The following is a 12,163-nucleotide window of genomic DNA, read 5'->3' on the forward strand; positions in this document are numbered from 1 at the left end:
TAAAACATTTACATATGCAATAAAAATATCGGTATCGGTACTCGGTATCGGCAAGTACCAAAAATAAAAGTATCGGTATCGGGCGAGTACTGGAAAAAGTGGTATCGGTGCATCCCTAGCTGCAACCCATGTTCTTAACTAAGAAAACAAGTTAGAAAAAACTTTTTATTTGTGATATACTGTCTCAGTCTAAATTACACTCACACTGGTTTTAGGAAGCTAAACAAATTAGAACATAATAATAATAACAGCAATGACAGTAGAAGCCATATATTGTAAAACAACTGCACTGTAAAATAAATGAAAATGAATATTTCATAGGTATATTACTTTTGCTTTACACTGCAGTAGGGAAATTACTTCTATCCTAATTTCTACACTTGAAAGAGATATTTTGAATCTGGACTGCATTTAAACGCTAGCTGTCAGAAATTCATATACTGCACTTTAAGCTTTTATTTTGACGGAAACTCCAGCTTCAGTGAAAACAGGCTTACAAAAACACGTCTCACTACAAATCTAGTGAAATGCTGTAATCATCTGCCGTGAAAATAAAGCATAACTGGTGACCATTGCGTTCAAGTACCCAAATGCGCACTAAACTCACAGCACATGCAATAAACGAGTTCACTGCATTCACTGTGAACGGAGCCGTTCTGAGGCTCATTTTATTATTTTATTATTATTATTCTGATTAAATGTTAATTCAATTTAATGCTCATTTTAAAATTATAAATATTTTCATCTTATTTTATATTTTCATTTTATTTTCTGATCTAAAATGTAGTGCTGTTGTTTTTACGCCAAATTTCACAAGTCATAAAACTCTTTTAAACAAATATTTTGTGAATTTATGGTGGATTTTCCAAATCAACAACAAAAAAACATGCAATGCAGATTTACAGTATCAGCCATAATATCAGTTATTGACCATAACATAAAAATAACTTTGGACCAAAATATTGTATCGGACAAAACGTCCACATCAGTGTAGCCGCAGTATTTCTCACAGATACAACAGCCAAACTGCCCGGTGTGACTGGTCAAAATCTGGGCAGGCAGGGTGTGTAAATTCACGACTTTCCTCACTAGTCATATTTGCATATTGTGAGTGGTTAACAGAATTCAAATCAGTGGTGAAAAACACGTCTCGCTACAAATCTAGTGAAGCGCTGTAATCATCGGCCGTGAAAATAAAGCCTAACTGGTGTCTGTTGCGTTCCCAAACATGTGTCATGTGTTGCTGATGGATTCTGTGTTCAGAGTGCTCGGTGAGTTCAGACGCTGTGAACCTGGAGAAGGCCAATGAGTTTAAGAGTCCTCGAACCCAAGACCTGACGGCCAACCTGCGCAAAACCGTGGAGAGCGGAGACGAGGAGGCGTTCAGAGAGCTGGTCTGGGGAAATCCACGATATCTCATCGGATCCGGTGACAATCCCACTATCGTGCAGGTGCGCTTGTCCTCTGCAGGTGCTACGATGTTTCTGAAAGAAGTCTCTCCTGCTCACCAAGGCTGCTTTTATTTGATCAAAAATACAGTAAAAATAGTGAAATATTTTTATGATACAAACAGCTGTTTTCTATGTGAATATCTGTTAAACTGTAATTTATTTCTGTGATCAAAGCTGTATTTTCAGCATCATTACTCCAGTCTTCAGTGTCACATGATCTTCAGAAATCATTCTAATATGCTCAAGAAACATTTCTGAAACAACTTTTATTAATATTATTATTATTAGTAGTAGTAGTAGTAGTAATGATGATAATTAATAGTTTACTTTATATATAACTATTGTTATATTAATATTATAATAACAAATTAATGTTTTTAATTTAAAAATATAATATTTTTAAACAAATTAAATTGCTATCAAAATAAGTTCTATTCCCACAAAAAGTATAATAATGATCATTTTAATAATTTAAAATGAATAACAATTTTAATTATTATTATTAGTAGTAGTAGTAGTAGTAATGATGATAATTAATAATTTACATTATATATAACTACTATTACATTAACATTATTATATAATATAATATTATATAATTATTTTTTTATTTAAAAAATTTTACATTTAAATTATTTCTATTAAAATGATTATAATTGCAATTTCTGTCGGCACGCAAAGTATAATAATGATAATTTTAATAAAAACAATTTTATAAATTAATATAACATTTTATTATTAGTAGTATTTCTGATTATTACAAGGTGTCCGCGGGGTCTTAAAAAGTATTAAAAGTTGATAAATCAATTTAGAGAAAATTAAGGCACTTAAAAACTATTAAAAAGTCTTAAATTAAATTTTGTATCATGTTTTCATTATGACTGTTACCATCCGCTCCCGCAAACATTCTAATATTGTAAATAATATCCGCGCATCAGGGAGCCGCTGTCGATATGTTAAATCGCTTTTGAATGAGCGCTCGCTGTCGCAGTTCACTTTCGATTTCGCGATCATGCGCGCTCTGTGTAAAGAGAGCGCATCTTACGATATAAGATATTTGTCAATGAGCTCAGGATCTGTTGAGCTGCAAATCCTCCAACATATTGTCAGTCATCTCTCCTTACTCTCAACAAACACGTATTTTAGGGATGGAAATGACATGTTTTGATATTTGCTACTTTGGGCTGGGGATGCACAATTAAAATTATGTAATAGTTGTGATCGTTATTTTACCTTCCATGATCATTCAGACACGATAAGGTGCAGTATTACGTCTGCATCAAATCAAGCACTCTGTAATCACAGGTAAACTGTCTGATCAGTCAGGTGTTTGTCATGAGAAGTGCTCCACAAAACAGCTATGGTTTGCAGACAGTTATAAGAGTTGATGTGATGACATACGTCTTTTGAATATACTGTGTAAATACTAGGGCTGGGTAAAAAATATAGAGATTCACATTTTTACGGAACGATATCAATTCTTAAATCCCAAGAATCGATAGTCTAGCCTGTTTTCAGTTAATGGATGGAACGTTGAAGGGCACTTCCCATCCAATATATCGCAATAAGCATTGTGCTTTGTTACTTTTAATATGAAACAAAGTCTCAGATTTCAAATTCTGTCCATTGTATTGCAGTATTCAAACAATAAATGCAGTTTTGGCGCTGTTTAATGTACCTGATATATATCCAAAATAATCCATATTGAATCGAATCGAATCGAATTGGTAATTAATCGAATCGCAAGCTTGTGAATGAGAATCTAATCGAATCGTGAATTTTGTGTCAAAACCCAGCCCTAGTAAATACTCATTGTCCCGTTAGCTCGGAGAGCTTTATTTTTTCTCTCTTCAATAAGTTTTGTCAGTTGTTTTGTTTATTGGTCTAATCCTTGTTTCTTGGGTTGCATTGGGTTAGTCACTCAATTAATTCTCTTGTGCTTCGTTCCCATCCTTCTGAATTATGTTGCATTGATAAGGAGTTATCACAAAGTAAGACTGTTTAGTTGTGCTATCTTACAATCGATATGTAATAATAAATGTAAGTTAAAGTGTCGCCAGTGTAAGAGGATGAGGTCTTAAAATGTATGTTAAGAGGCTTAAAAAAGGTCTTAAAAGGTATTGCATTTAACTCCATGATATTATCAACAGTTGTGCTGCACATTATTTTTGTGGAAACTGTGATGCATTTTATTTTTCAGGATTCACTGATGAATAGAAAGTTCAAAAGAACAGCATTTATTTGAAATATCTTACAAACATATTTTGTACAGTTTTAATTTTTGGTTGAACTGTTAACACGAAGCATAGTGTCCTGGTGGTTGATGTCTTGTGAGCAGGAGGGCTGCAGATATAACATCTTGCACGTGGCGGCTAAAGAGAACCAGGCGGGCATCGCTCGTCTGCTGCTGGAGACGCTGGAGGAGCCCGAGTTCATGCGGCTCATGTATCCTAACGATAACGAGCTCATGCTGCAGCAGCGCATCCGATACATCGTCGATCTGTACCTCAACACGCCTGACAAAGCTGTGAGTGTGCTGTTAATTACATTCATTTACTGGTGTTAAACTTAGAAGTGCTGTTCCTGTTGGCACACAAAGTATAATAATGATAATTTTGATAATGACAATTATAAAATTAACAACAACTTTTATTATTATTATTATTAGTAGTAGTAGTAGTAGTAGTAGTAGTAGTAGTAATGATGATAATTAATAGTTGACTTTATATGTAACTATTATTATATTAATATTATAATAACAAATTCATGTTTTTAATTAAAAAAATATTATGTAATATTTTTAAATAAATTAAATGATTGCGATCAAAATGATTATAATTACAATTTCTATTCCCACAAAAAGTATAATGATTATTTTAATAATAACAATTTTAATTATTATTAGTAGTAGTAGTAGTAATGAAAATAATGAATAGTTTACATTATATATAACTATTATTACATTAACATTATATAATATGATATATTGTTTTTTATGTGTAAAAATGTAACATTTTTAAATAAATAAAATTTCTATTAAAATTATTATAATTACAATTTCTGTTAGCATGCTAAGTATAATAATGATAATTTTAATAAAAACAATTTTATAAATTAATATTAAATTTATTATTAGTATTAGTGATATTAATTAATAGTTTATTTTATATGTAACTATTAATATTATAATAGTAAATTACTTTTTTTATTTACAAATAAATTTAATTATCGCTATTGAAATTACTATCGTTACAATTTCTATCGGCACACAAAGTATAATAATGATAATTTTAATAAGAACAATTAATATCCAATTTTAGTATTAATAGTATCAGTGATCATTAACATGTAATATTTTTAAATAAATTAAATTATTGCTATAATTTCTATTGGCAAACAAAGTATAATAATGATCATTTTAATAATAATAACAAACAAGCATAATAAGGAATTCTTATTATATTAAGAAAATTATTTGTTATTTAAATATGATAATAATTTAAAAAATAATAACATTATTATTACTGTATTATTATTTTAAATATTACTGTTATTGTTATTATCATTAGTAGTAATAGTCAACAGTATGCAACTGCATAGCAACACCTTAGCAACCGACCTGGGTACCTTAGCAACCACATAGCAACACCTTAGCAACTACCCAGATTATCCTAGCAACCGCATAGCAACACCTTAGCAACCATCCAGGGCACCCTAGCAACCGCATAGCAACACCCTAGCAAACGACCTGGGTTCCTTAGCAACTGCATAGCAACACCTTAGCAACTACCCAGAGTATCCTAGCAACTGCATAGCAACACCCTAGCAACCACCCCGGGCACCCTAGCAATCGCATAGCAACACCCTAGCAACCACCCTGGGTACCTCAGCAACCGCCCTAGCAACCACCCCAAGTACCCTAGCAACCACCCCAAGTACCCTAGCAACCACATAGAAACACCCTAGCAACCACCCTGGGTACCCTAGCAACCGCATAGCAACACCTTAGCAACCACCCCAAGTACCCTAGCAACCACCCCAGGTACCCTTGCAACCACCCCAACTACCCTAGCAACACCCTAGAAACCACCCCAGGTACCCTAGCAACTTCATAGCAACACCTTTTTCTAATAGACTGTATTGCCTTCAAAACATTCAGACTTTAATCTTTCAAACTATTTCAAACTGAAAACCTTCAAACTTTTAAAACTTTTTTTTTAACTTTCTGGTCTGGTTTTCTCAAGCCAACTTCAAAGTTTCTCTCGACAAACTTTTTTATCTAGTTGTTTTTATCATTAGTAGTAGTAGTCATAGTAAAAAGCAGTGAACGGCGTGCATGCACATACAGTGGGTACGGAAAGTATTCAGACCCCCTTAAATTTTTCACTCTTTGTTATATTGCAGCCATTTGCTAAAATCATTTAAGTTAATTGTTTTTCCTCATTAATGCACACACAGCACCCCATATTGACAGAAAAACACAGAATCCTTTCCGTACCCACTGTATATCCTGCTGACAGACCTGTTCTACGTATCTGAGATGTGATGTTCTTCGCAGAGCAACGAGACGCCGCTGCACTTCGCGTGTAAGTTTGGATGTCCGGAGGTGGTGGATGTTCTGTGTTCACATCCGAGCATTGACAAACACTGCAGGAACAAATACGACCAGAAACCGTCCGCTGTAAGAACCTGACCCGTCTTAAACATGTCTTACTCTCATTCCTGAAATAACGGCTCGCGCTCTTTCTGCAGGTGATCTGTGAGCGCAAAAACAAGAGCAAGGAGGTGAAGCAGAGGATCATGGAGTATTTGGAAGGTCTGTTTCCATCATGACGCTCGAGCAGTGTTGGGGAAAGTTACTTTTGAAAGTAATGCATTACAATGTTGCGTTATGTTACTACGTAATTATGTTAGTTACTTTTTATGAAAAGTAATGCGTTACGTTACTTTTGAGTTACTTTTTAAATCTGGGCAGGGCTTGCTTGTTTGTTTTTAATATAAAAAGTTCTTCTTTTACAAACGTAAAAGCCCTTTCACACCAAAAGTGAAGTGAATGCGCCTCAGGCTGAAGGAAATGTAAATTCACGTCTGTACAGTAGAGGGCGCCGCTCAAACTAATCACATGAAGAATATGACGCAGGAGACGCAACAATAACACAAATCAAACACAAATGTGTCATTTTTGATTATTAGTATGATTGAATTGGATCATCGAAGGTCAGCAGCAAAGACATTGGTTAATAAAATGGGATTAAATACATAAGTGATATTTGTCTTATTTAACTTATTTAATTATTGCAGGTTTGTATAATATTCTGAGTTTGCATTTGACTGTTTTTATTGATTGTGAGGAACACTGAATGTGTTTGTGTGCAGTGAGATGAGTAAACACATGTTCATATTTAGTCTAGAACTACAGTAAGATCATGTTCACACACAACGCTCTGCACTTACTCCTGATTTCTGTCACCATGGCAACACCAGAGCTGTCACTCAGTACATGGAAACAAAGTAGCTGGCGTTACTTATTTGAAAAATAACTCCGATATTTCCTTCTAAATTAAAAAGTAATGCATTACTTTAGTAGTTACTTAAAAAAAGTAATCTGATGACGTAACTCGTGTTACTTGTAATGCGTTACGTTACTAGTTACTTTAAAAAGTAATCTGATGACGTAACTCGTGTTACTTGTAATGCGTTACCCCCAACACTGCGCTCGAGTGCTGTCAGTTTGCTGATGTAGGATGTGTTTGACTGCTGTGTTGTTGGTGTTTTTGTCACAGACAGATTTTATGTGCCATTGCTGCGGGCCGCAGACAACACGCTGCATCCGGTGATCTGCGCCCCCTGGTGTCTCGCTTCACCGGAGTCCTGCGATCAGTTAAACAGGCCTGACAGGATGATGGAAAGTCCCAAAAACCCAATAATGACCGTCAAGGCTTTTGCTGGGCCTCTGAATTCATCAAAGGTGCTTTATACCTCTTTGAATCTCACTTGTAATTGCATAAATGTGCGGCAACAGAAATGATCATGTTCATAATTATAATAATTACAATAATTGTTTAAAATTAATTTCAATAATAATAATTTTTTGTTTTTTTTTATTAAACTATTGTTTAAATGTAAAAATATAATGTTATTATATTTTAAATAAATTAAATTATTGTTATTAAAATGTAAAAGTATAATGATGATTTTAAACAATTTTAAAATGCATAATATTAATAAAATATTATTATTAAATAATGTAATTTAAATATAACAGTATTATTATTATCATTATTTCAAACAAGCAAAATAGACAATCTTCATTATACTTTAAAAAATAAATGGTTGTTATTAAGATATTATAATGACAATTTTTGTTTGCACGCAAATTATATGAATAATAATTTAATATCATTTAAAAAATAATAATGTTAATTTTATTACTATTATTTTATTGTTGTTTTTATTACCATTAGTAGTAATAATAATAAAATGATTTTTAGATATAACATTATTGTCATTATTATTACAAATAATTTTTAAAAATGTGATTTATTGTTTTTAAAATTATTATATTATATTATCGAAAAGTTGACACTTATGAGTGGTTTTGTGCACCAGGGTCACATATATATAATTAATAATTAATTTTTATATAATGCCTTTTAGGACCACAATTGCTTTGCAAAGGAATGAGAGAAACAGAACAAAAAACGAATAGGACAGGTGTAAACGGAGAGCTGGAGAACATGTGCAAATACCTCAAACAAATGCATCATTCAAACACAGAATGGCAAATAATGAAGTTGGTGGTGTTTTCCTGCAGGCCGAGGAGTTTCACAGACTGTGGAAGACGCCGCGGCGGGAGCAAGCCGAATACTTCCATCAGATCCTGAAGACTGACTCCGAGCACGGCGCAGAGAGAGTCGGCCGGTGAGCACGCTAGTTTAATTAATTATATACTACGGGGCTGTTGAACACTTGAATCTGATTGGCTGACGAACGTTCGAAGGTGTGCAATTATTTTCAGGGAAACGCACGGCGAACGTAGTTCCAGGCAGCTCTGACCGCATTACACGACCATATCACTCCGCCAAATGATTTCTGTTATTTCAAAGGTCAAAATCTCCAAAGTCCACGACGACACCAGACAAACAAATCAATATAGTAAACAATAGGATAAAACCTTTTTATTTTGTACGGAAAGCTCTCCCGCTCCCTCTCCCTCACAGACGCACATGTAGTTTGCACACACGCTAATGTTGTCAGCACTACTCTGACGATTTTATCAGTAACATAGCTTTACAACTTAAAAGCTACATGGCATTTCTCAACGGCGCTGTTTGTGAAGAAAACAAACTTAAAGTTTAACTATTACTAGAGACATTGCTGCCGAACACTTTTGAGAGACACACAGACCTCACAGAGGTAATCTCTCTCTCTCTCTCTCTCTCATAACTTAGTTATTAACTGCATTAGTCTGCTATCAACGGCTCCAGGTTACTAGGTCTAAAATTATGTTATAAAACGGAGAGTTCCGGTGCTTGATTCTGATTGGCTGAGCCGCGTTCGAAGCTGTTGTAAATGACTCTACAAAGTAACATACACCTTTGTTTACGTTTGTCTGTTGCTCGGCAACCACTTTGTTGCAACCACAACTGATTCTGAGGAGCTACATTGTTTGGTGGAAGAATACTGTTTTTATTAATATCATTACACTTTATTTGCTCTGTTTTATTCTGTGAAACCTTACTACGTATATGGAATAACCGTTTTATAAAAGCAATAAGCCCCGGGAAGCCGTGGCTTACAGTGAATTTATAACAGCTAACTCCGCTAACTCCGCTTGTTATAAATTCACTGTAAACCACGGCTTCACGGGGCTTATTGCTTTAATAATCCAGTAATCCTGCATGGCGGTGTGTGCAGAGAGCTGGCTCGTGAGATGGGACTCCCGTGGGCCGAACACTGGGCTTTCCTCGGCTGCTTCATCGATCTGTGCAGCAGCGATGGGCTGAAGATGCTGGAGGAGCACCTGAGCTTCACAGAGGACCGCTCATCCGCAGGTCAGTCTCTGAACACATCTCCTGCTCTTACTAGAGCTGCGAGATGTGACCTGAAATCAAAACCTCGGTTCAACACTTTGCCTTGATTACGATTATTTATTTATTTTTTTGCCCTCATAGTTCATTATGTCAAGCGATTAGTCAACAGAAGAGACAGACGGCTGCACGTGAGTGTCCTAATGTGTAATACTTGTTTATAGATCTGCTGTTGGAATTATTACTTGCTGCTAGGAAGGAATATTTCGTTTTCTGCCTATTTCTACGTTATATTTTTGTTTGCGTTTGTATTTTTGATTGCACTTTCTGGTAATTATAATAATTGCCCTCGGCTAAGAAGGAGCGCGTGTAATTTAATTGCTCCCTTCCTGCGTTTAAGTGCGAACTGTAGTTTCGATTTGAGGAATTGCCCTGCTATAGACTATTGGCTGGGCTAATTAGAAGGCGGCCACAGTAAATGACTAAATGTAAATGTAATGTAAATGTCATTAAAGGGATAGTTCACCCAAAAATGAAAACTCTGTCATTATTAACTCGTTCCAAACCCGTAAGACCTTTTCGTCCGTTCATCTTCGGAACACAAATTAAGATATTTCTGATGAAATCCGAGAGCTCTCTGACCCTCCATAGACTGCAAGGATATTACCACGATCAACGCACAGAAATGTAGCAAGGATATCGTTACAATAATCCATGTGACATCAGCGGTTCAACCGTAATTTTACGAAGCAGCGAGAATACTTTTTGTGCGCAAAGAAAACAATAATAACATAATTTATTCAGCAATTCTTCTCCCCGAGTTTCTGTCATCGCCATTTTGGAGAGAACCCCAGAACGTAATCAGCATTGTTTACGTTCAGCATGCGCGTGCTTTCTACTGAATGTAAACAACGCTGATTTTCTTTGCGCACAAAAAGTATTCTCGTAGCTTCGTAAAATTACGGTTGAACCGCTGATGTCACATGGACTGTTTTAACGATGTCCTCGCTTCCATATCATTCTGTATCTCAAAAATTGAGTTAAAGTTTTCTGAAGGTTCCAAAGTACATTTAAAAAAAAAAATAGTTTTTTCTTAAAAATGTTGTTGTTTATGGGTGTGGTTGTTTTGTATCACTGCAGCTTTGAGTCCAAGACCAATTTCCTGCCAAGGACAACTCTAATGTTGTAACACCTAACTTTTTGATGCCACATAAAAATTGAGGGACCACAGAGACTGATTAATTTCAGTGAGCCATGTGTATTAAAGACATGCTGTGAGTCACACATTCACATCAACAAGTCCAAACATTAGCATATAAAGTCTTCCAGAGTTGAGGAAACATCAATTAAGTCCACCAAGTCCATCAGTTCAGACCACAAGTAGCATTTTGTCACAGTGAAATCAGTCTTTAAAGTGGTAAATATGAGACCAGCAGTCCTTAAATGAAGCAAGGAAGAATCTGAATCAGCAAACAATTCATCCGTTTGTTGATCACAGAATAAGATGAGTAGATGGTTGGATGAAGAAAATTAGCCCCTTTTTGTCTAGGTCCTGTTTATATCTGTGCTGTTTCCTCTCTCATACAAGAACCCTCTGCATTTAAACAAACATACAATCAACACGTGTTTAGTGTTAATCCCTAACAGAAAGCATATATTCAAACTCTACATATATACAAAACACATTTGAGAGCAAGAACAAATTGTTCCTCAAATCAGGGCACCAACAAAGGACAGCAAAGGAGAAGACGTTCCATGTGCTTAGCACTAGTGATGTTCGGTTCTTGAACGAATCGTTCTTTTGAGCCGGTTCTCAGGAAGTAACCGGTTGAGCCAGTTCACAAATTGAGCTGAATCGAACTTTAGTTCCGGGTTGATGACGCAGGACGCACAGCCGAAGTAGTACGTCCAACTCAAAAAGAACCGATTGAGCTGGTTCAACCAGCTGTCGAAGTTTGCCGAGGATTACCGAGGACTCAACAAGAACCGATTGAGCCGTGGCGAAGTTTGCAGAGGATTACAGAGCACTCAACAAGAACCGATTGAGCCGTGGCGAAGTTTGCCGAGGATTACCGAGCACTCAACAAGAACCGATTGAGCCGTGGCGAAGTTTGCCGAGGATTACCGAGCACTCAACAAGAACCGATTGAGCCGTGGCGAAGTTTGCCGAGGATTACCGAGCACTCAACAAGAACCGACTGAGCCGTGGCGAAGTTTGCCGAGGATTACCGAGCACTCAACAAGAACCGAATGAGCTGTGGTGAAGTTTGCCGAGGATTACCGAGATTCATTTACATTTTATTAAAACCTGCAAAAACCTTTCTGTCGATTGATGTAAATACATTTTACAAAAGTTTATTGTGCATGCATATTATATTTACAGTTGCTTAAGTGAAATCAAGGAGTTAATAAGACTGGTTTATTCATTCTTTATACTGTAGACATGTAGAACTTGTGATGCGTTTGTGCATCAGTGTCTGTAATGTGTGCTGTAGGTGCGAAACTTTTAGGAATCTTATGCAAGTTGTAGGCTAGTCAATATTGGTCAGTCAGTATCTGACATAATGTATCCGCGACTGAAACTGTGACCACAAACACCATTAACTTAAGTGAATTATATGGCAATAATCAGCAATATGCTTTCACACAAATAACTTTATTTTTGAATGTTTCAATATGGTT

General features: G+C 35.6%; 1 protein-coding gene across 2 annotated transcripts in view; it reads left to right on the forward strand.

Moving 5' to 3' along the window:
• LOC107665457 (ankyrin repeat and LEM domain-containing protein 2) overlaps positions 1-12,163 on the forward strand; it is a 27,590-nt gene that overhangs the window by 8,688 nt on the left and 6,739 nt on the right. For both annotated transcript variants that reach the window (XM_016456334.1, XM_016456333.1), the window contains exons 4-10: positions 1,264-1,451; positions 3,790-3,978; positions 6,010-6,132; positions 6,204-6,267; positions 7,235-7,419; positions 8,266-8,372; positions 9,369-9,505. In XM_016456334.1, the coding sequence (XP_016311820.1) occupies positions 1,264-1,451; positions 3,790-3,978; positions 6,010-6,132; positions 6,204-6,267; positions 7,235-7,419; positions 8,266-8,372; positions 9,369-9,505 (993 nt within the window). The remainder of the gene's footprint in view (positions 1-1,263; positions 1,452-3,789; positions 3,979-6,009; positions 6,133-6,203; positions 6,268-7,234; positions 7,420-8,265; positions 8,373-9,368; positions 9,506-12,163) is intronic.

The sequence above is a fragment of the Sinocyclocheilus anshuiensis genome, unplaced genomic scaffold (assembly GCF_001515605.1).
Source record: "Sinocyclocheilus anshuiensis isolate Anshui unplaced genomic scaffold, SAMN03320099.WGS_v1.1 scaffold495, whole genome shotgun sequence".
Lineage (NCBI taxonomy): Eukaryota > Metazoa > Chordata > Actinopteri > Cypriniformes > Cyprinidae > Sinocyclocheilus > Sinocyclocheilus anshuiensis.